Below are 23,980 nucleotides of genomic sequence, written 5' to 3' on the forward strand. Positions count from 1 at the left end.
CGGTTTTACTTTAAAATAATCTTGTTATAAATCAGAGAACTGAGTTTTATGCTTTTTTTTATGGAAAATATTTTACTCAGAAATCAAAACTTATTAAACATAAGAAAATTCACACTGGGAGAAGCCTTTTTGGGGCACATTTATCAATCTTTTTGCCACATTATTCTGGTGTATTTTGTGTTTTTGCGCAGGGCGTAAAATTCAGTGCATTTATGAAGCAGTTTGTGCTATTTTAGAGAAGAATACACCTGCAATATTTTTTTATTATCCTCAGAGGGGGTGGGGTTAGTTAGTCAGTGCTACTTTTTTAGGCATTTTTATTATGTGCCATTTTTTTATTTTTTACATAAATAATTGCGCAGCAGTCCTTCTGGCATAGATTATTTGCCAAAACGTATCTTGGACCATGACAAAATTTTTCACGCACTGCCCATGTTCAGCAGAATGTTAGGGTCATACACTGTGTGTGAAGTGGTGTTTATATGTAACGGACAATAATGTTAATCATCTGCATTGTCCCTCTTCCCTAAATCCGTAATTCTGAAGCTGCTGAACATATATTTTATTTGCGATACTGTATATTGATGTCTATTTTGTGTTGTTTGTGTATTTAGCATCAGACTTTTTTTTTTTATCTGTTATAACAGCAGTTTGACTTCAATCAAATGCATTCAAGTCTATAGAATAACAGACGTCTTTTGAGTCGGACGTCATATAATCATGAAATTATTTTCAGACTTCTTTTGCAAAAAACGGTCGTTATTTTTAGTTGTTCACAGTTAAAGAAATCCAGCCATCTTACCCTGTTTTTAATATCAATTTGATGCTTAGAGTAGAATAAAACAAAATATTTCTGCTTATGTGATAGTTTTTGTGCTTACAACTAGAAGAAGTGTTTCTACCCTGTGATACCAAGCCCAAGAACTATGCACGCACATCTCAATATGGTGGAATATAAGAAAATGTGCTCCTTGCCCAGTATTCAAGCTCCAGGATTATCGCAAACACATCACATGGGCATTTTAAACATTATAAAAACCCAATATTGTTATCTGATTGTAGCGCGCTGACTTGCATTTCATGAAGTGCACGTCTGTATGTCACTTTATTGTTATCTTGTTTGAATAATAATAATCTTTAAATTTGGAGCATTTGGAGTATCTGTTGTCAACTGCAGCCAGTCTGCAGGGTTGCTTTCTTTTTAAGTGCAACCATATCCAACCTCACTGCTCATTGTCCTGTGTTAGAGGTGGCATATACCATATAGCACCACTTACACACAGACTCTATACGACTACCTCCAAAAGTAGTCTGAGTAATATATTTTCTTGGCTTGCTGTGATCTGTAGTGCAGCTCAGTCTTGACTGTGCAGTGTCCATAAAATGGTGAACCCCAGGGGTAAGGGTGGAGGATGTGGGCGTAGAGTTCCAAGAGATGCAATGGGCAGAGGCCGTGGTTCTGGGTAGGGTGACACAGCACCCGTTGAGGAGGGAGCAGTGGCACACCGCAGACATTCACTCCCTAGCTTATTCTCGCAACTTACGGGGTCTCAGGGTACACCACTAACGTGGATAGCGGATGTGTCCAGTAACTTATCCACCACCCAGTCTTCCACGCAGTCCACCCACACTAGCCAAGGGAGGGGAACCCTTGCTCCAGTAGCTCTGCCTCCTTCCCCACAGCCTGGCCTCTCTAGGGAAAGGAGGAATTCAGATCCACCACCAGGCTCCCAGGAACTCTTTTCTGGACCCTTCCCTGAGTTTGAGCAACCGGAGCAGTTGATCTGGCCCAAACTATGCAGCTCACGCAGTCAGTGGGTGATGAGAGTGGGGACTTGCAAGTGAGGTTAGAAGAGGTGTCTGATGACGATGAGACCCAGTTGTCAGGCAGTGAGGTTGTTGTCATGGATGTAATTCAAAGTGAGGAGCAGAGTGAGGAATTGGAGGAAGAGCTGGTGGATGAGGACTAGGTGACTGACCCCAGCTGGGTGGATAAGCCTAGTGAAGACAGTGCTTCTGAGGGGGAGGCAAGTTCAGCCACAGGACAGGTTGGAAGAGGGGTGGCCTTCTTCTGCTCTATAACATGATGCCGATAGCTTAGGTGGCATTTTCATGGTGAGTTTCCTTTAATGTCTAGTGAAGCGTGCGGCGTTGCATAGCCGTGCATAGAAAATAACAGAGTGGGAAAAACACTAACTGATGTGGATACTTCATCCCGCTTGTGTGATCCCAAGGGAGTTACCTTACTCAGGCGCAATAAAGGTTTAGGGAGCCGTACCGAGTCACTACTCAAGGACCTCCAAGGACCGCAGCCAATCACTGACTGGGATGTGACAGCTATATGGCCATTGATTGGCTGAGTTTGCTGCGACTGCCAATAAGAGTTCACCACAGAATTGGCGGAACTCAGCGGGGGACACAGACGCTGCAGGAGGAACCCAGCATAGTGAGGGGAGAGTAACCCCTTTAATTACAGATGTGATGGGGGCCTTTTCCTTCCCATCTGATATTTGTCATAACAATTTATTATATCATTTATTATACTGACCTAGACCGACTGGCTGTTCTACTGATAAGATTGGAGAGGAAATAATGCCTCTTGCTTTGATCCCCATATAGTAATAATGCTTCCTGCTCTGCCCTCCATATAATAATACTGTCCCCTGTTTTGCCCCCATATAGTAAAAATGCCTCCTGCTGTGCCCCCATATGGTAATAATGCCTCCTGCTGTGCCCCCATATAGTAGTAATGCCTCGGCTGTGCCCCCATATAGTAATAATGTCTCCTGCTGTGCCTCCATAGAGTAATAATGTCTCCTGCTGTTCCCCCATATAGTAATAATGCCCCCTGCTGTGCCTCCATATAGTAATGCCGCCTACTGTGCCTCCATATAGTAATAATGCCCCCTAATGTGCCCTCCATATAGTAGTAATGTCTCCTGCTATGCCCTCCATATACTAGTAATGTCCATTGCTGTGCCTCCATATAGTAGTAATGCCACCTGCTGTGCCCCAATATAGTAATAATGTCCCCTGTTGTGCCTCCATATAGTAATAATGTCCCCTGCTGTGCCTCCATATGGTTATAATGTCCCATGCTGAGCCCTGCATATAGTAGTAATGTCCCCTGCTGTGCCCACATATAGTAATAATGTTCCCTGCTGTGCCTCCATATAGTAATAATGTTCCCTGCTATACCCCCATATAGTAATAATGTCCCCTGCTGTTCCTCGATATAGTAATAAATGCCCCTTGATGTGCCCTCCATATAGTAATGCCTTCTGATGTGCCCTCCATATAGTAATAATGCCCCTGCTGTGCCTCCATATAGTAATAATGCCCCCTGATGTGCCCTCCATATAGTATTAATGCCCCTGATGTGCCCTCCATATAGTAGTAATGTCCCCTGCTGTGCCCCCATATAGTAAATGTCCCCCGTTTCGCCTCCATATAGTAATAATGTACCCTGTGTGCCCTCCATATAGTAATACTGTCCCTGTTGTGCCTTCCATATAGTAGTAATGTCCCTTGCTGTGCCTTCCATATAGTAGTAATGTCCCCTGCTGTGCCCCCATATAGTAATAATGTCTCCTACTCTGCCTCCATGTAGTAATAATACCCCCTGCTGTGCCTCCATATAGTAATAATGCCCCCTGCTGTGCCTCCATATAGTAATAATGTCCCCTGTTGTGCCCCCATATAGTTGCAGCATGCCAGGGCTGGAGAAGAAGAGAGTAAGGGGGAATGGGGAGAGGATGATGGTGGTAGTTTTTGGCTTGTAAGTGGTTATGCCTCTCCTGAGTGTATCGCTGAGCTCCTGAGTGAGGGGATGCACTGAGGGCTGTAGAGTGAGAAGGTGCTGTACCTGCAGGATGGCTGGGTCTTGTGGTGCACCGCAGCCTTAGGCACTAACTTGTCACGGTTTTAAGTGGGCACGAGGGCTTCCAAAGGTACAGGTTACTCTCTGGCTCTTCCCTATGTTCTATCTCTCTTCTCTGGGCTGCTGCAGGTTTTTGTAGGGGGCTGCACCTGTGTGTAAGGCTGTCGGTGGTGTGGACCTGTAGTTCTGTACTGCTGTCTGGTGATATGGCCCTTGATGGTGGTGTGGTGCAGGTAGACCAGGACAACAGGGAGACAAGGAGGGAAGCGGTATAACAACTTCTTTACTGATGAACTTGCAGGTGTTCTCCAGTCCTGTGGCCTACAGCTATGAATACTGGCGGCCTTGACTGGGTTACTGCGCCTGTAGAGAGTCTGGTGGTGTGTGGAGAGATGATCTGCCTCAGACCTTGGTCTGTCAGTACGTGTGGGACGCTGGTGGGCTCTGTGATCCTGTGGACCTCTTCCCAATGGTACTTGAGTCTGTTTCCCTCCCTGTCAGCAAGGGAGCTTCCTGCTGTAAGGTTACTAGGCCAAGCCTTAAGCCACAACTTTCGAGTCCTAGAGGTATCCAGGGGTCCTAATAAATCTTACCCCCGGAATTCAGCAAGATGGGTGCAGAGACCTAAGTTAACTCTACTCTCTTAACAGCCAAATCCATCCACTTGGGTTGCTGATCTGAGGATTCCCACTGACTGTAGATGTGCTGGCCCCTTCCTGAGGGGGCACCGGACAAACTTTCTCTCAGTGTCTCTTTTGGTCTCACCTCCAGCTGATCTTTTGCTGCTGTTTATAATCTCTCTTTCCTGGTTCCCCTCAGCAGCTTTGCTCTGTAGAGATCTCATCTCCTGTGGTGATCTCATCTCCTGTGGTGATCTCATCTCCTGTGGTGATCTCATCTCCTGTAGTGATCCTGTCCCCTCAACAGCTACTTACTTGTCTCAGCTATACACTGAATCTGCAGACCTTTGATGGGGAGCCTATTAGCATACGCCGCCCACTCTCTAGTAACTTCTATGGGCCTCTTACTCTAGCTAGAGCACTTCCCACTAAGGACAGTAGGTGTTTTGTTTAGTGTGCAGTGTAAAGCAAGTAACCCATTTTCTGCCTGCCAGTTACACTGGTACAGAGAAATACATATAACAGTTTAACATAAGACATGTCACCTCATGAAATATATAATAAACCACTTGTGAACAGGTGCCAGCCGTGGGAATTGCACTCTGTTATGCTACATAGTAATAATGCCCCCTGTTGTGCCCTCCATATAGTAATAATGTCTCCTGCTGTGCCCTCCATATAGTAGTAATGCCCCCTGTTGTGCCCTCCATATAGTAATAATGTCTCCTGCTGTGCCCTCCATATAATAACCCCTGCTCTGCCTCCATATACTAATAATGCCCCATGCTGTGCCCCCATATAGTAATAATGCCCCCTGCTGTGCCCTCCATATATTAATAATGTATCCTGTATCATGTACATTACACACATACAGCTCAGCTACATGTACATTACACACATATACAGCTCAGCTACATGTACATTACACATATACAGCTCAGCTACATATACATTACACACATACAGCTCAGCTACATGTACATTACACATATACAGCTTAGATAATGAGTTTCTCCAGGAAGTTCTGTTGGGGGGGGGGGGAGTGGGCTGGCACAGAGTAGGAATACCTGAGGGGAGGTGGGGTGTATGTTGCAATGAGACATCCAGATAGAAGTTACTGTGTATAGCGCAGTGTTCGGGCGACATCAGTGCGGCACAGACCTGCTTTCCTTGCTGTGTGAATTATCCCCTGGTGATTGCTGGTAAAGCGGGAAACACGTAGGGTCATTGTACAAGAAGAGAGCAGATTGCTGAAGAGTCCTGAGCGCCCAGCTGAGTGGTGAGAAATACAGAGGAAGAAGGGAACACGCTCCGGATCTGACACTGTGCTCTGTGAGTAATAGCTTCATATATCCTACCCAGCGGTCTATGGTGCCTTATAGGTGGGAGATTGCTGCAGGCATATATATCACACACACACATACAGCTCAGCTACATGTACATTACACACATACAGCTCAGCTACATGTACATTACACATATACAGCTCAGCTACATGTACATTACACACGTACAGCTCAGCAACATGTACATTACACACATACAGCTCAGCTACATGTACATTACACACACAGCTCAGCTACATGTACATTACACACATACAGCTCAGCTACATGTACATTACACACATATACAGCTCAGCTACATGTACATTACACACATACAGCTCAGCTACATGTACATTACATATATACAGCTCAGCTACATGTAGATTACACACATACAGCTCAGCTACATGTACATTACACACATATACAGCTCAGCTACATGTACATTACACACATATACAGCTCAGCTACATGTACATTACACACATATACAGCTCAGCTACATGTACATTACACACATACAGCTCAGCTACATGTAGATTACACACATACAGCTCAGCTACATGTACATTACACACATACAGCTCAGCTACATGTACATTACACACATATACAGCTCAGCTACATGTACATTACACACATATACAGCTCAGCTACATGTACATTACACACATATACAGCTCAGCTACATGTACATTACACACATATATACAGCTCAGCTACATGTACATTACACACATACAGCTCAGCTACATGTACATTACACACATACAGCTCAGCTACATGTACATTACACACAGCGCTCTGCTGCAGGCATATATAACACACGAGGCGCTCAGAGCCAGGTACCGGGGTAGCTATGTGGTGCTGTGGCAGCTCTGTGGGCATAGGGTCACTTGGGCACTTGTCACGGTAGCCTGGAGTGGCGTTGGTGCCGTTTTGGATAACCCAAGTGTAACCTGGTTACTAAATGATAGAGTCCAGAGTCTAGCAGCCTAACAAGAATAACATGTTTACATAAAGAAGACCTGTCATCCCCCCCGTGTCGGGGTGAAGGCTGCCCAACCCCCCAATAGAGCCCCGGATACTTACCCCATCTCGCCAAGTCCGGCTCCTGGAGCTGGTCCCGGGACGGAGATATCCCCGCTAATGTCTCATAGGCCCTGGTGAAGAGGTCAACTTGGGCCAATGCCAAGCGCCACTCCCAATCACAACGTGCTTATCTTCACTGCGACTATCCTCACTGTACATATACCATCATACCGGAGGGGTAACTATCCTCACTGTACATGTACCATCATACCTGGGGGTAACTATCCTCACTGTACATATACCATCATACCGGGGGGCATCTATCCTCACTGTACATATACCATCATACCGGGGGGAGCTATCCTCACTGTACATATACCATCATACCAGGGGGGTAACTATCCTCACTGTACATATACCATCATACCGGGGGGTAACTATCCTCACTGTACATATACCATCATACCGGGGGGTATCTATCCTCACTGTACATATACCATCATACCGGGGGTAACTATCCTCACTGTACATATACCATCATACCGGGGGGTAACTATCCTCACTGTATATATACCATCATACCGGGGGGTAACTATCCTCACTGTACATATACCATCATACCGGGGGGCATCTATCCTCACTGTACATATACCATCATACCGGGGGTATCTATCCTCACTCTACATATACCATCATACCGGGGGGGCATCTATCCTCACTGTACATATACCATCATACCGGGGGGGGGGGGGTAACTATCCTCACTGTACATATACCATCATACCGGGGGGTATCTATCCTCACTGTACATATACCATCATACCGGGGGGTAACTATCCTCACTGTACATATACCATCATACCGGGGCATCTATCCTCACTGTACATATACCATCATACTGGGGGGGTCTCTCTCCTCACTGTACATATACCATCATACCGGTGGGGTAACTATCCTCACTGTACATATACCATCATACCGGGGGCATCTATCCTCACTGTACATATACCATCATACCGGGGGGAACTATCCTCACTGTACATATACCATCATACCTGGGGGGATCTATCCTCACTGTACATATACCATCATACCGGGGGGTAACTATCCTCACTGTACATATACCATCATACCGGGGGGAGCTATCCTCACTGTACATATACCATCATACCGGGGGTATCTATCCTCACTGTACATATACCATCATACCGGGGGGAACTATCCTCACTGTACATATACCATCATACCGGGGGGTAACTATCCTCACTGTACATATACCATCATACCGGGGGGGGTAACTATCCTCACTGTACATATACCATCATACCGGGGGGATCTATCCTCACTGTACATATACCATCATACCGGGGGGTAACTATCCTCACTGTACATATACCATCATACCGGGGGGTATCTATCCTCACTGTACATATACCATCATACCGGGGGTAACTATCCTCACTGTACATATACCATCATACCGGGGGGCATCTATCCTCTCTGTACATATACCATCATACCAGGGAGGGAGAGTAACCTCTAACATGACAGATCTCAGGAGAACAGGACATAACACTCATCACCCGTCACACCTCCGTATCAGTTTTTATTGTCAGGAAATCCTGATCAGAAGGCCTTAGGTTTCAGGAAAGCATCAGGATTTCCTGACAGTATTCAGTTTTTTTTTCCTTCCAGGATTTCCTGATCAGGAAAAAAAAAGTGTTTGCGATATGGTCTAGTATGCCAACATACATTCCACATACATCACATGTACCCACATGGCCCCTTGTGTACCACCACGTCCCCTTTGTGTACTGTAGTGCTACATATCACCACACCATGCTGGGAGACGTAGTTCTACTGTGCCACTGCCTCCCCTTCCTATGCTGTCATCCTCTAATCTGTTGCAGAACTACAACTCCCAAAATGAACAGCCTATAGAGCATGATGGGGGTTGAAGATCTGGATGGCCACAGGCTGCAAAACTACAACTCCCATGATGAACTGTTAGCAGGACATGGTGGGGGTTGTAGTTTTAGGGGGTAATCTCACCTCTTCTGGCAATCTCTGGTCCTGTCAGGCTGTCACTCCTAATATCTTCACTGCTGAGGTCTGGGGGAGCTGAGGTTCAGGTGGGGGGTCCAGGGTATGGTAAAGTAGGGGGGTCTTCGCCTTCGGTTGAGGAGGGGATCGAAAAACTGCTGAGGTTCAGGGGAAGCGGGAGTGTGGGGGTGGACAAAGGGGAGAGCAAGCAGGGCGCTATGCCAGGAGGCACAAGGGGCACCACTCCATCGGGCTCCCGGTCAGAGGGGCACTCATCGCCCTGCACTGTGAGGTCACCCATCTCACCCGCTGGGGCCTTCCTTAAAGCTGCAGAGTTGGGCACCATGGCAACAATCCAGGAATCAGGGGTCCAATCATTAATCATTACAGCTGTCCAGGAGCCCACAGGCCCATCTTCATCAGCGAGGGGGGCAGGGGAGTAGTGCCACTCAGGTGGCCTGATCATTACAGCGCACCCGGGGGGGGGGGGGCGGGGGGGGTGATGTGTACAGGGAGGGGGGCAGCGACGGCCAGCACAGCAGAGGTTTGAGGGGGTACGATTATCAATAATTACAGTGATTCGGGAGCAGAAGCCCAGAGCCCGCCTTCATCAGTAAGTTCGGGGGGGGGATGTAGTTGTGCCACTCAGAGTGCCGAATCATTACTGCGGTCCTGGGAGGGGGTGGTAGATGGTGTCTGGTGGTTGTGATAATCACTAGGGGAGGGGGGGTCCAGGTGACAGGGGTTGGGAGCTGCAGTGGCCAGCATCACAGAAGTTCAGGGGACAGAGGGGTATGGTTGCTGCCGCAGCCGCGGGGTGTCACTGCTGGCGGCTGGGGTGCACTGGGCAACCAAAACAGTGCACCCACACACCACTGACCCTGCGGAACATTGCATAACAGTGCACCCACACACCCCTCATCCTGCAGAACATCACAGTGCACCCACACACCCCTGACCCTGCAGAACATAGCATAACAGTGCACCCACACTCCCTCATCCTGCAGAACATCGCATAACAGTGGCCCCCACACACCCATCATCCTACAGAACATCAGTGCACCCACACACCCAGGGCCGTTTTAATACATTTGTGAGCTTGGTGCACAGCCCTCAAGAGTGGCTCCCACCCCCCACCCCCCATTTCCCTTTCGGCACATTGTATAATGTACTGAATTTGCCCCCACACTGTATTAAGAGCCCCATTACATACAGTAGTTACCTTATAACACTATTTCCACCATACAGTGATTACATATTACCTGAAAACTGCACTGAACAAAACAAAGATATCACCAATGATACCATTACATGATACCGCCACATCATGACCCCTAACACTACAACCCTATAACAGAGTGCAGTTACATCCAGTAACTCACCAGGGACGTCTCCTCCGATCAGAGTCTGTCACCTTTTCTTTTTCTCTCCATCCAGCCTGGGCCACCTTGAAGTCTTCTCCTAGCTGTGAATCTTCTCTCCAGAATCTGCCAGACAAATATTTTAGGCTCCAACACATACAGTAGTTAGGTCTTTTGTACCCCTATACAGTAGTTACACCCCTCTGTACCCCTACATAGTTACACCCCTCTGTGCCTCCATAGTTTTAAAGAGACTGTACCACCAGGCCGAGGCTGAAACACTGGAGGCTGGCCGACCCACCCTTAGTGGGAGAACCCCCCCCCCCATGACATGACTCCATTGGAATCAATGGAACCCTGTCATAGAGGGGCTAGGGTTTCCTCCCACTAAGGGTGAGTCGGCCCGCCTCCAGTGCTTCAGCCTGGGCCTGGTGGTATAGTCACTTTATGGTGTCCCTGTACTATATAGACCCTTGTGTGGTCCTCCAGTTATATACAGCCCTCATGTGCGCTCCCCCATTAGTATATAGAACCCCCGTGTGCTCCCCCAGAAGTATATAGCCCCCCTGTGCGCTCTCCCCAGTAGTATGAAGCTCCCCTGTGCGCTTCCCCAATAATATATAGCTCCCTTGCTGTGCACTCCCCCAATAGAATATAGCCCCCCTGTGTTCTCCCCCAATAGTATATAGCCCCCTTGCTGTGCACTCCCCCAATAGTATATAGCCCCCCTGTGCTCTCCCCCAATAGTATATAGCCCCCCTGTGCTCTCCCCCAATAGTATATAGCCCCCCCCTGTGCTCTCCTCCAATAGTATATAGACTCCGTGTGTTCTCCCCAATAGTATATAGCCCCCTTGCTGTGCACTCCCTTAATAGTATATAGCCCCCCTGTGATCTCCCTAATAGTATATAGCCCACCTCTGATCTCCCCAATAGCATATAGCCCCCCAAGATCTCCCCAATAGTATATAGACCCCCTGTGATCTCCCCAATAGTATATAGCCCACCTGTGATTTCCCTAATAGTATATAGCCCCCTTGCTGTGCACTCCCCCAATAGTATATAGCCCCCCTGTGCTCTCCCCCAATAGTATATAGCCCCCCTGTGCTCTCCCCCAATAGTATATAGCCCCCCCTGTGCTCTCCTCCAATAGTATATAGACTCCGTGTGTTCTCCCCAATAGTATATAGCCCCCTTGCTGTGCACTCCCTTAATAGTATATAGCCCCCCTGTGATCTCCCTAATAGTATATAGCCCACCTCTGATCTCCCCAATAGCATATAGCCCCCGTGATCTCCCCAATAGTATATAGACCCCCTGTGATCTCCCCAATAGTATATAGCCCACCTGTGATCTCCCTAATAGTATATAGCCCCCTTGCTGTGCTCTCCCCCCAACAGTATATAGCCCCCCTGTGCTCTCCCCCGATAGTATATAGCCCCTGTGCTCTCCCCAATAGTATATATACCCCCTGTGCTCTCTCCCAATAGTATATAGCCCCCTGTGCTCTCCCCCCAATAGTATATAGCCCCCCCTGTGCTCCCCCCAATAGTATATAGACCCCCTGTGTTCTCCCCAATAGTATATAGCCCCCTGTGCTCTCCCCCAATAGTATATAGCTCCCCTGTGCTCCCCCCAATAGTATATAGACCCCCTGTGTTCTCCCCAATAGTATATAGACCCCCTGTGTTCTCCCCAATAGTATTTAGCCCCCGTGTTCTCACCCAATTGTATATAGCCCCCCTGTGCTCCCCCCAATAGTATATAGACCCCCTGTGTGCTCTCCCCAATAGTATATAGCCCCCCGTGTGCTCCCCCCATAGTATATAGACCCCCTGTGCTCTCCCCAATAGTATATAGTCCCCCTGTGCTCTCCCCAATAGTATATAGCCCCTCTTTATATAGTTACACCCCTCTGTGCCTCCATAGTTTTAAAGTGACTGTACCACCAGGCCGAGGCTGAAGCACTGGAGGCTGGCCGACCTACCCTTAGTGGGAGACCCCCCCCCTCCATGACATGACTCCATTAGAATCAATGGAACCCTCTCCCCAGTAGTATGAAGCTCCCCTGTGCGCTTCCCCAATAATATATAGCCCCCTTGCTGTGCACTCCCCCAATAGTATATAGCCCCCCCTGTGCTCTCCCCCAATAGTATATAGCCCCCCTTGTGCTCTCCTCCAATAGTATATAGACCCCCTGTGTTCTCCCCAATAGTATATAGCCCCCTTGCTGTGCACTCCCTTAATAGTATATAGCCCCCCTGTGATCTCCCCAATAGTATATAGCCCCCCTGTGCTCCCCCCAATAGTATATAGACCCCCTGTGTTCTCCTCAATAGTATATATACCCCCTGTGCTCTCTCCCAATAGTATATAGCCCCCTGTGCTCTCCCCCCAATAGTATATAGCTCCCCTGTGCTCCCCCCAATAGTATATAGACCCCCTGTGTGCTCTCTCCAATAGTATATAGCACCCTGTGCTCTCTCCAATAGTATATAGCCCCTTGCTGTGCACCCCTGCCCCCCCCCTGGTGTGCTCCCCCTCCCATGTAACATTAAAAAAAAAAAAACAATTATACTCACTGGGTCCAAGCAGTCCTCTTCTCTTCCCTCTTGTGGCAGCACTGCAGCAGTCACAAGAGGCTGCACTCCCCTTACCCTCGCGCCGACGTTCCAGTGACGTCGGGCGCCAGAGGGAGAGTGCTGCCTCTTGTGACCGCAGGAAGTGCAGCCACAAGAGTGACTGACAGGGAGGGAGCCAATGGCGCTCTTTCTCTGTCAGTACTGCTGCTGAAGCGCAGTGGCGGGCCGGCCCTGCAGAGGGCGCAATGGATGGGTAAGTAGATTACCCATCCATGGCGCTCCCCCCTGACAGGCTGGTGGCCGGACGCCTCTGCGACCGCACTGGTCGCACATAGCAACGGCTGCCCTGCTCGGGGGGGCCCTTTAACCAGTGGGCCCGATGCACATGCACCATGTGCCCTCCGGTTAAAGCGGCCCTACACACACCCCTGACCCTGCAGAACATCACATAACAGTGCACCCACACACCCCTCATCCTGCAGAACATCACATAACAGTGCACCCACAAAGCTCACCCTGCAGAACATCACATAACAGTGCACCCACACACCCCTCATCCTGCAGAACAGTGGTTTACTTCCTGCTGATCATATACACTGCACTCACTATGCTGCTGCCTCATAAAAAGCCCGGGAAACCAGCCGCCTCATAGAAAACCTAACAGAGGAAGATAGCTCCTCCCACACAGGAGGCTGGTCACATGGGCATGACGTCATCAAAGGTCCTCAAGACCTACCTGTGGCAACTACATTCTAGCCTCCACCGAGATTTTACCTGTCTATGTGGTTTGTGAGGCAGGAGGCTGCAGTAATTGGCCCTGTGAGGAGTTTCTTGCCATTATCCTGGAATTTCTGTGGCAGAAGATTACACAAGGTACAGAGATTCACTTGGAGTTAGAAGCACAGGGGAAGCACAGGGCTCCTGTACAGCTCTGCAGGTGGAGGGATGTGTGGAGGAGCTGGGGGAGAGCAGGAGGATTATTACCCCTGTGTGTGGGTGGATATACGGCTCGGTGTGTGGAGGATATATAGTATAGATGAGGAGATGGCGCTGTACAACGCCCTGGCTTAGGGCTGGGCGATATGGCCAAAAAATAAAATCTCGATTTTTTTTAGAAATCTGAACGATTCTCGATTTAAATCTCGATTTTTTTATTTTGCTAAATAAACAAAATTTTTCTCACAGCGTCAGATACAATTTTAATGATGTTTGAGACAACAACTGTATTGCTTCCCAGTGGAACAGTGCTCCCCTGTGACTGAGGGGGACTGACAGGGACTGGGGCAGCTGGGGATGACTGACAGGGACTGGGGATGACTGACAGGGACTGGGGCAGCTGGGGATGACTGACGGGGACTGGGGATGACTGACGGGGACTGGGGCAGCTGGGGATGACTGACGGGGACTGGGGATGACTGACAGGGACTGGGGATGACTGACAGGGACTGGGGCAGCTGGGGATGACTGACGGGGACTGGGGATGACTGACGGGGACTGGGGATGACTGACAGGGACTGGGGAAGCTGGGGATGACTGACGGGGACTGGGGATGACTGACGGGGACTGGGGCAGCTGGGGATGACTGAATGGGACTGGGGACGACTGACGGGGACTGGGGCAGCTGGGGATGACTGACAGGGACTGGGGATGACTGACAGGGACTGGGGCAGCTGGGGATGACTGACAGGGACTGGGGATGACTGACAGGGACTGGGGCAGCTGGGGATGACTGACGGGGACTGGGGATGACTGACGGGGACTGGGGATGACTGACGGGGACTGGGGATGACTGACGGGGACTGGGGATGACTGACGGGGACTGGGGATGACTGACGGGGACTGGGGCAGCTGGGGATGACTGACAGGGACTGGGGATGACTGACAGGGACTGGGGCAGCTGGGGATGACTGACGGGGACTGGGGAAGACTGACGGGGACTGGGGAAGACTGACGGGGACTGGGGAAGACTGACGGGGACTGGGGAAGACTGACGGGGACTGGGGAAGACTGACGGGGACTGGGGCAGCTGGGGATGACTGACAGGGACTGGGGATGACTGACAGGGACTAGGGCAGCTGGGGATGACTGGGGGGGACTGGTGCAACTGGGGGTGACTGGAAGGGGACCGAGGGGGGGCTGGGGGTGACTGGAGCAGGAGTGCACATAGCCCTCCTTCTGTCACCCCGGCACACAGCGTTCCGCTCCCCTGTCAGCCACAGTTACAGCTCCCCGGTCTCTGGAGGAGACAGCAGGGACTGCAGGGTGATAGTGTGATTCCTGGAGCTGTACAGCTCCAGGACCCGCAGCGACACTATCACCCTGCAGTCCCTGCTGTCTCCTCCAGAGACCGGGGAGCTGTAACTGTGGCTGACAGGGGAGCGGAACGCTGTGCTCAAGGACTCCCGCGCTGCATAACTCCGGACTGCCCGCCCCTCGCCTCACTCCAGCGCTCGCCAGCCCCATACTGCCCCTCTCCAGACTGCCGGCCCGATCCGCCCCTCTCGGCCCCGCACCGCCCCTCTCCGGACTGCCGGCCCGCCCTGCACCTCACAGCAGCGCTCGCCAGCCCCATACTGCCCGTCTCCGGACTGTCTGCCTGCCCGCGTACCGCACCGTCCGGCCCGCCCGCAATGATTTTTTGTGAAAATCGAATTTACGATTTTCACAAAAAATCAAATCGATCCAAACACTCTGGGCGAATTAATCGAATTAATTTGATTAATCGCCCAGCCCTACCCTGGCTATAGCAGTGGGAGGCGATGTGCTGTACTGATGGCCGGAGCTGTGTGATCTATACATTGTCTCATCTTCCTTCTACACTACAGGATCCTATGTAGATAATTCTCCTGACTGACCGATCAATGATGGAGAGAGACAGGAACAAGATGGCCGAGAGGATAATAACCCCCACCCTCCCATCAGCAGGTAATAGACAGGACTATATACACACCTCCTCTCTGTATTATCTGGATGGAAAGAATGAATTCAGTCTCTGTATGTGTTCCCTCCAGTCAGATCCAGTAAGAGAACAGCACCAGAGAGATGTCCCCGTCCTCTTCTCCCACAGGATCAGGATCAGGTAGATGGAGATGTTCCCTATGATCTGTACATCCCACCTGACTTCTCCTACTGTCTGATGACTTTTACAATATTTCTCACATCTTATGAATCAGGGGGAAGATGGGAACAATATTAATGCTCCAGAGACAGATGACAGCAGTGATGAGCAGTATAAGGAGGACATCACTACAGGGAAGGATCTGAATTATATTAATGCTATAGACAACATAGTAAAAAAAGAAGAAGAGGAGACAGATCCCTTTAGTAATGAGCAGTATAAGGAGGACATCACTACAGGGGAGGATCTGAACCATATCACTTATACAGATATGATGATGATGAAAGAAGAAGAGACAGATGTCAGCAGTGATGAGCAGTATAAGGAAGACATCACTACAGGGAAGGATCTGAATTATATTAATGCTATAGACAACATCGTAGAAGAGGAAACAGATCTCTTTCGTGATGAGCAGTATAAGGAGGACATCGCTACAGGGAAGAATCTGAACTATATCAATGATGCAGATATGATGATGAAAGAAGAAGAGACAGATGACAGCAGTGATGAGCAGTATAAGGAGGACATCACTACAGGTTACCTCCCAGGTGAGTAGTGACTAAATGCAGAGAAGAGCCAGTCTTTTCTGCTGTATATTCAGTATTAAATACACGTATAGGGCAAAAACTATAGGGGGAGTAGGAGTATAGGCAACTTTTTTGGCGTGGAAAAGGCACAAAATTTTGTGCATTCTTTCATGGACTAACACCGGTACTGACTACATCGGCTTACACTGAATTTAGGAATGATTCATCCTTCACGGGGGGTAAGAGGATAAGTGGCTGTGCAGTAACATTACCACTTACATCCTGGAGCCGTACACCTCCTAAGCCAGTACATTTAATAAAAGTAGTTTCACAATAAATATCAAATAAGGTTGCTTGTTCAGAAGGTAGGAAGTTGAAGAATTTCACACAAAGATGTGAAAAGTTTTGATTGTTTGGAGTTGGAGTGTTCACACCTCAATCGATCAGGAGAACAAAATGGGAGAAGCCTAGGCACAGCGTGTTCTCCCCTGACTCTTTGCTTTACGGACACATAATGTAAGTCTACGGGGCTGACCAGGTCAGAAAATGACTTCTTTCGGCTCGTTCTCCTGATCGGTCGCGGTCCAAACACTTAGGGGGAGATTTATCAACCTGGTGTAAAGTAGAGTTGTCTCAGTTGCCCCTAGCAACCAATCAGATTCCACTTTTTATTTTCCAAAGAGCCTGTGAGGAATGAGAGGTGGAATCTGGTTGCTAGGGGCAACTGAGCCAATTCTTTACACCAGGTTGATAAATCTCTTTCTTAGACCCCAACCAATCAGATTCCACTTTTCATTCCTTACAGACACGTTGGAAAATGAAAGGTGAAATCTGATTGGTTGCTAGGGGCAACTGAGCCGGCTCTACTTTACACCATGTTTGATAAACCTCCCCCTATCTGTATACATCCATAAGTTTTTAAGGTTATATTACTGAAAACTAATAAAACCATCTTTCTTCTTGGCAGCTGAGTGTCCCCGGAGATCAGAGGGACATCAGGTATCTCCAGATATTACAGCAGATGGTCAGATCACACAAGATACATATGAAGAACATTCTATTACCCCAGATATACCCCCAGCCACTCACAGCAAAGATCTGGCATCTCATCCTTCTATACAAGTCCCGTTAGAGACTATGAACCAAGATAAAGGTTACAGAACGGATGAGGGACATAAAGCAGCTCAGATAGAAGAGAAGCCATGTAATACTAAGAAATCAATCCAGGGAACTCACACAGGGGAGAAGCCATTTTTCTGTTCAGCATGTGGAAAAAGTTTTACTGTCAAATCAACACTTGTTACACATCAAAGGATTCACACTGGAGAGAAACTTTGTCCATGTTCAGAATGTGGGAAATGTTTTACACAAAAATCAAGTCTTGTTGCACATCAAAGAAGTCACACAGGGATGAAACCGTTTTCATGCTCAGAATGTGATAAATGTTTTACTCAGAAATCAAATCTTTTGACTCACCAAAAGGTTCACTCTGGAGAGAAGCCATATTCATGTTCACAATGTGACAAATGTTTTATTAGGAAATCAACACTTGTTGAACACCAAAGGATTCACACAGGAGATAAGCGATATTCATGTTTAGAATGTGGTAAAGGTTTTATACAAAAATCAAGTCTTCTTGCACATCAAAGAACTCACACAGGGGTGAAACCGTATTCATGCTTAGAATGTGATAAATGTTTTACTCAGAAATCACATCTTTTGATTCACCAAAAGATTCACTCTGGAGAGAAGCTATATTCATGTTCACAATGTGACAAATGTTTTATTAGGAAATCAACACTTCTTGATCACCTAAGGAGTCACACAGGAGATAAGCGATATTCATGTTTAGAATGTGGGAAAGGTTTTCTTAAAAAATCAACTCTTGTTACACATCAAAGAATTCACACAGGGGAGAAGCCGTTTTCATGCTCAGAGTGTGAAAAATGTTTTACTCAAAAATCACAACTTATTTTACATAAGAAAATCCACTCAGGGGAGAAAACATTTTAAGTTCAGAATGTGGAAAATGTTTTACTTTGAAATCATATCTTGCTGCACATAAAAGGATTCACACTGAAGAGAAACTACACTGCTCAAAAAAATAAAGGAAACACTTAAACAACACTATGTTGCGTTTGTGTATTTTCTTTTTTTGTTTTATTCAAGTCTCTCAGCATGTGTTAGTATGAGGTGAGAGTTCATGTGGTGCCGCTCAGAATTTCATTATTTGCAGAATATGGACAATTCAAACGAGTTTATTCTGGAATTTAACGATGCCTACCATGCACTTCCATGTTAATGGAAAAAGTAAAGACTATTCGAACAGACAGAGAAAGACCGAGAGTACACAAGACCATGGGGGTGATTTATCAAACATGGAGTAAAGTGAAACTGTCTCAGTTGCCCCTAGCAACCAATCAGATTCCACCTTTCATTCCTCACAGACTCTTTGGAAAGTGGAATCTGATTGGTTACTAGGGGCAACTGAGCCAGTTTAAAGGACAACTCCGGCGAAAAATTTTTTTGGCTTATTTAACACACATTACAAAGTTATATAACTTTGTAATGTGGTTAAATACCCGGTCTGGCCCCCTTCCCCCACTTTCCGACCCCCGACCCCCCACCCCGGAAGTTAAAGAATATATACATTACCTATTACGGTCGTCACGGTCCTCTTCTCTGGTGTTGGGTGATGTCAGAGCTGGGGGCGGTCCGGGTCTTCTTCCTCCTCGGCGTCTTCATTGAGAGTGAATGGGAGAGAAAAGGCTGCTGGTGCACATGCGCACCAGCAGCCTTTTCATTGGCTGGAGCGCATCACATGGCTTCCAGCTTGCTCAGCCCTGATTGGCTGAGCTTGCTGGAAGCCATGTGATGCGCTCCAGCCAATGAAAAGGCTGCCGGTGCGCAAGCGCGCTGGCAGCCTTTTCTCTCTCATGGACCCGGAAGAAGGAGACATCGCTGGACGGCGGACGCAGGTGACGGTGAGGCGGCCGGCGGCCGAATGGAGTGGCGATCGTCACCGGAGGGATGGTGAGTATGGTGTCTGTGTGTGTCTGTGTTTTTTTTTTTTGGGGGGGGTCCCGCCGGAGTTGTCCTTTAACTTTACTCCATGTTTGATAAATCTCCCCCCTGGAGTTATGTCGTGCTTCACGTAATGTAATACAACAAACAGACTTGACTGAAGCGGAGAACAGTGAAAATACTCATGAACTGGCTGCCTGCAATATGGATCCCGCATTATCACCAACTTCTCAGCTAACGGTTTTACACAGTAATGTGAATACATTTGTACTGTAAAAGGAAATTACAGATATTTTTGAAACATGTCCCTCATGTAAACAGTATTCACTAAGCTGGTTATGCCTTTAATTTTTGATTTTCTGTTACATTTTTAGAGAGATAGTAAATTAAAAATAAAGTCTGATTTAAAAAAAAAAAAAGATTTTGCTTGTAGTGTACTTTAAATGGTCCAAAAGATTACACTGTAACATGATGTCCTCTAATTTGGGAATGGGAAAATATCTTTCTAGGGTGACTTCACGCAGGGTGGCTCTGCACCGGAAAACTTTCTGGAATTACCCAGCCAAATCCACTGCAGATCCCTGCCCTGTTAAGGTGACTCTGTACCCACAATCTGCCCCCCCCCCCCCCCAAACCACTTGTACCTTCAGATAGCTGCTTTTAATCCAAGATCTGTCCTGGGGTCCGTTCGGCAGGCGATGCAGTTATTGTCCTAAAAACAGAAATTACTCACCGATAATGATGTTTCCTCGAAACATGACGGCACCATGGAGAGAGGGACCCCGCCCCCAGGGACAGGAAACCTATAGTATAAAAAATTTAGGCCCTCCTCTCATCCTCAGTGATTTACAGAGACCGAAGAGAGCCCTGGTTAGTACAAGGATAATAATACCACACCTTCACCAACTAATACTCATGCAATATATATCTGTCTTTTTTTTTTTTTTTTTTGCACACCCTCGTGAAAAAAAGTGAGATAGCACCAAATAGGGTGGGAATGTGGTGGTGCCGTCATGTTTCGAGGAAACATCATTATCGGTGAGTAATTTCTGTTTTCCCCATCAACATGACGGCACCATGGAGAGAGTACCAGAGAAGAAACCACTAGGGGGGGACAATGGCCTGTAAGACTTTCCTACCAAAGGCAACACCCGATAAATCAGATAGATCTAATCTATAGTGCCGGAAGAAAGTGTGGGGTGAAGACCAAACCGCCGCCCTACAGATCTGAGCAATAGAAGCGTCCCTCCTTTCCGCCCAGGAAGTAGCTATTGCCCTGGTGGAATGAGCTCTAAGCCTAAGTGGTGGAGGAACCCCTGCCACCAAATAACAAGCGCATATTGCCTGTCTTATCCATCTGGAAATTGAGCCACTGCTTGCCTTACATCCCTTATTGACTCCAGAGAACTGTATGAACAGTGATCTGGACTTCCTAAATTGCCTGGTAGATTCCAAGTATTGCAAAACCACTCTTCTAACATCTAGGCAATGGAACTCTTTTTCTTTATCGTTAGATGGGTTTTCTCAAAAAGATGGCAAAACAATGTCCTGAAACTTGTGAAAATCAGTCACTACCTTTGGGAGAAAGGCTGGATCGGGGCTAAAAATTATTCTGTCCGATAAGATCTTTGTATAAGGTTCACAACAGGACATATTTGCCAATTCTCCTACTCTCCTGGCCGAGGTGACTGCAACCAAAAGAGCTGTTTTTAACCTCTTAAGGACATATGACGTACCCCTACGTCATATGTCCTCACTTGCACTTCAAAGCGGGGCCGCGCGGCGGCCCCGCTTTGAAGTGCCGCGATCCCGGGTGCCGCGTGTAGCTCGGGACCGCCGCTATTAGCGGGCACGGTCTGATCGCCGTGCCCGCTAATTAGCTAATCGGAGGCAGCTGTCAAAGTTGACAGCTGCCTCCGATTACCGGAGGCAACGTTTCCCTGGTGTCTAGTGGGGGAGATCGCTCCTCCGGGACCTTGTCCCGGAGGAGCGATCTCCGTTACTGATGCCGGCCGGGGACGCGTCCAAGATGGCGCCGTCCTCGGCTCGGCACTCGTTCGTTTTCGGCTGCAGCAGCCGAAAGCAAACGAGTGCCGATCTCATGGATCTCTGCAGCATATCTATGCTGCAGAGATCTCAATGAGAGATCCAAGTGTATATACTAGAAGTCCCCTAGGGGAGGAATAACCCTAACCCCAGGGGGGGAATAACCCTAACCCCAGGGGGGCTTCTAGTATATGTGTAAAAAAAAAAAAAAAAAAGTGTTGTTAATAGTAAAAAGCCCCCTCCCCTAATAAAAGTCTGAATCACCCCCCTTTTCCCAGGTTTTAAATAAAAGTAAACAAATAAATAAATAAACATGTTTGCTATCGCCACGTGCGTAATCGCCCGAACTATTAATTAATCACATTCCTGATCTCGTACGGTAAACGGCGTCAGCGCAAAAAAATCCCAAAGTGCAAAATTGCGCATTTTTGGTCACATCAAATCCAGAAAAAATGTAATATAAAGCGATCAAAAAGTCGTATATGCGCAATCAAGGTACCGATAGAAAGATCACATCATGGCGCAAAAAATGACACCTCGCACAGCCCCATAGACCAAAGGATAAAAGTGCTATAAGCCTGGGAATGGAGCGATTTTAAGGCACGTATATTGGTTAACAACGGTTTGAATTTTTTACAGGCCATCAGATACAATATAAGTTATACATGTTATATATCGTTTTAATCGTAACGACTTGAGGAACATGCATAACAAGTCAGTTTTACCACAGGGCGAATGGCGTAAAAACACATTTCCCCCAAATAAAAGAAATGCGTTTTTTTTTTTCAATTTCACCACACTTTGAATTTTTTTCTGGTTTCGCAGTGTACTTTATGCAAAAATTCAGCCTGTAATTGCAAAGTACAATTAGTGAAGCAAAAAATAAGGGGTCATGTGGGTTTTTAGGTGGAAAAATGCAAGTGCTATGACCTTTTAAACACAAGGAGGAAAAACCGAAAACGTAAAAACGAAAATGGGCCATGTCCTTAAAGGGTTAATGTTAAATTTTTTAGTGAAATTTCTGTGAGGGGCTCAAACGGAGCATCTGTTAGGCTTTTTAGTACTAAATTTAAATCCCATGGTGGGACGGCACAGCTGACTGTGGTGGAGAACCTAGCTGCCGCTTTAAAGAATCTCATGACCCATGGATCACATGCCACCTGCTGATTATACAATGCCCCTAGTGCTGAAGCATGAACCTTTAACGTGGCTGGTTTTAGTCCTTTCTCTAGACCCTTTTGTTGAAAATCCAGCACCTGGGCAATATTTGGTTTATGTAAGTCTATAATATTGGAACCAACAAAGGAGAAAAAAGTTCGCCAGATTCTAAAGTAGATCTTATATGTTATCACCTTTCTACTTTTCTGTAGAGTGGTAATTACTGCATTAGAAAGGCCATGAGTCCTAAGGATCATCCGTTCAAAAGCCATGCCGTCAGGTGCAGTTGCTTCACACTGGGATGCAAGATGGGTCCCTGAAAAAGAAGATCTTCCTGCTCCGGCAGCACCCATGGGTCCGCTACTGACAGACTCTGAAGAGACGAGAACCATGCTCTGCGGGGCCAGAATGGCGCTATTAGAATTAACTTGGCTTTGTCTTGTCTGATTTTCTTCAACACTCGGGGAATGAGTGCTAGCGGAGGGAAGGCGTACATAAGGCTCCATGACCAGTGGTGAACTAATGCATCTACTTTTAGGGGCCGGTCTGCTGGGGACAATGAAAGAAAAAGCTTGACTTGCCTGTTCTGACGGGTTGCGAATAAGTCTGGTACCCCCCATAGGTCTGTTATCATTCGGAATATTGCAGGGTTCAGCTGCCATTCTCCTTGATGTAATTGGTGATGACTCAGGAAGTCCGCTCTCGTATTCATGCTCCCCTTCAAGTGCACTGCTGAGAGACTTAACAAGTTGTTTTCTGCAAATGAAAAGATATCATAAGACAGGTTAAGCAAACCCTGACTTCTAGTTGTACCCTGTCTATTGATTACAGAAACTGTAGTAGAGTTGTCTGACATAATTTTTACATCTGCTTTACAAATGAATTTCTTTGCTGCTAGCAAAGCTTGGTGAACTGCAGCTAATTCTTTTTGATTTGAAGACCCAAAGGTATGCTGTTCCAACCAGGGGCCTTGGAAATTGCGATGATCCAGATGTGCTCCCCATCCCCAGGGACTCGCATCTGTGGTAATGACCTTAAAGGGGTTGTCCGGCGATAAAAAATTATTCACAGAATAACACACATTACAAAGTTATACAACTTTGTAATGTATGTTATGTCTGTGAATGGCCCCCTTCCCCGTGTTTCCCCCCACCCACGCTAGACCCGGAAGTGTGGTGCATTATACTCACCGCATGTCGTGTCGTCCACGGTCTCCGATCGTCAGCAGTGACGTCTTCTTCGTGAGTCCGGCGGATCTTCCC

The 23,980-nt window shown here is 47.5% G+C and overlaps 2 protein-coding genes and 1 long non-coding RNA gene across 3 annotated transcripts in view; all 3 read left to right on the plus strand.

The window, feature by feature from the left end:
• The first annotated feature begins 5,626 nt into the window (after positions 1-5,626).
• Positions 5,627-15,994, plus strand: LOC138786871 (uncharacterized). Its single transcript, XR_011362222.1, has 3 exons — positions 5,627-5,832; positions 15,671-15,770; positions 15,857-15,994. It is a non-coding gene; the product is annotated as an uncharacterized lncRNA (long non-coding RNA).
• Positions 15,995-15,999: 5 nt separating this feature from the next.
• LOC138786641 (zinc finger protein 585A-like) overlaps positions 16,000-23,980 on the plus strand; it is a 65,783-nt gene continuing 57,802 nt past the window's right edge. Inside the window, exon 1 of the mRNA XM_069963622.1 lies at positions 16,000-16,511. Within this exon, the coding sequence (XP_069819723.1) occupies positions 16,010-16,511 (502 nt within the window). The 5' untranslated portion in view covers positions 16,000-16,009. The remainder of the gene's footprint in view (positions 16,512-23,980) is intronic.
• LOC138786808 (zinc finger protein 300-like) lies at positions 17,448-18,617 on the plus strand. Its single transcript, XM_069963871.1, has one exon. The coding sequence runs from the start codon at positions 17,628-17,630 to the stop codon at positions 18,501-18,503; it is 876 nt and encodes a 291-aa protein (XP_069819972.1). The 5' UTR covers positions 17,448-17,627; the 3' UTR covers positions 18,504-18,617.

The sequence above is a fragment of the Dendropsophus ebraccatus genome, chromosome 3 (genome assembly GCF_027789765.1).
Source record: "Dendropsophus ebraccatus isolate aDenEbr1 chromosome 3, aDenEbr1.pat, whole genome shotgun sequence".
NCBI classification, from domain to species: domain Eukaryota; kingdom Metazoa; phylum Chordata; class Amphibia; order Anura; family Hylidae; genus Dendropsophus; species Dendropsophus ebraccatus.

Coding starts and splice junctions, on each gene's coding strand:
- LOC138786808 (XM_069963871.1), top strand. CDS start 17,628: ATGAACCAAGATAAAGGTTACAGAACGGATGAGGGACATAAAGCAGCT.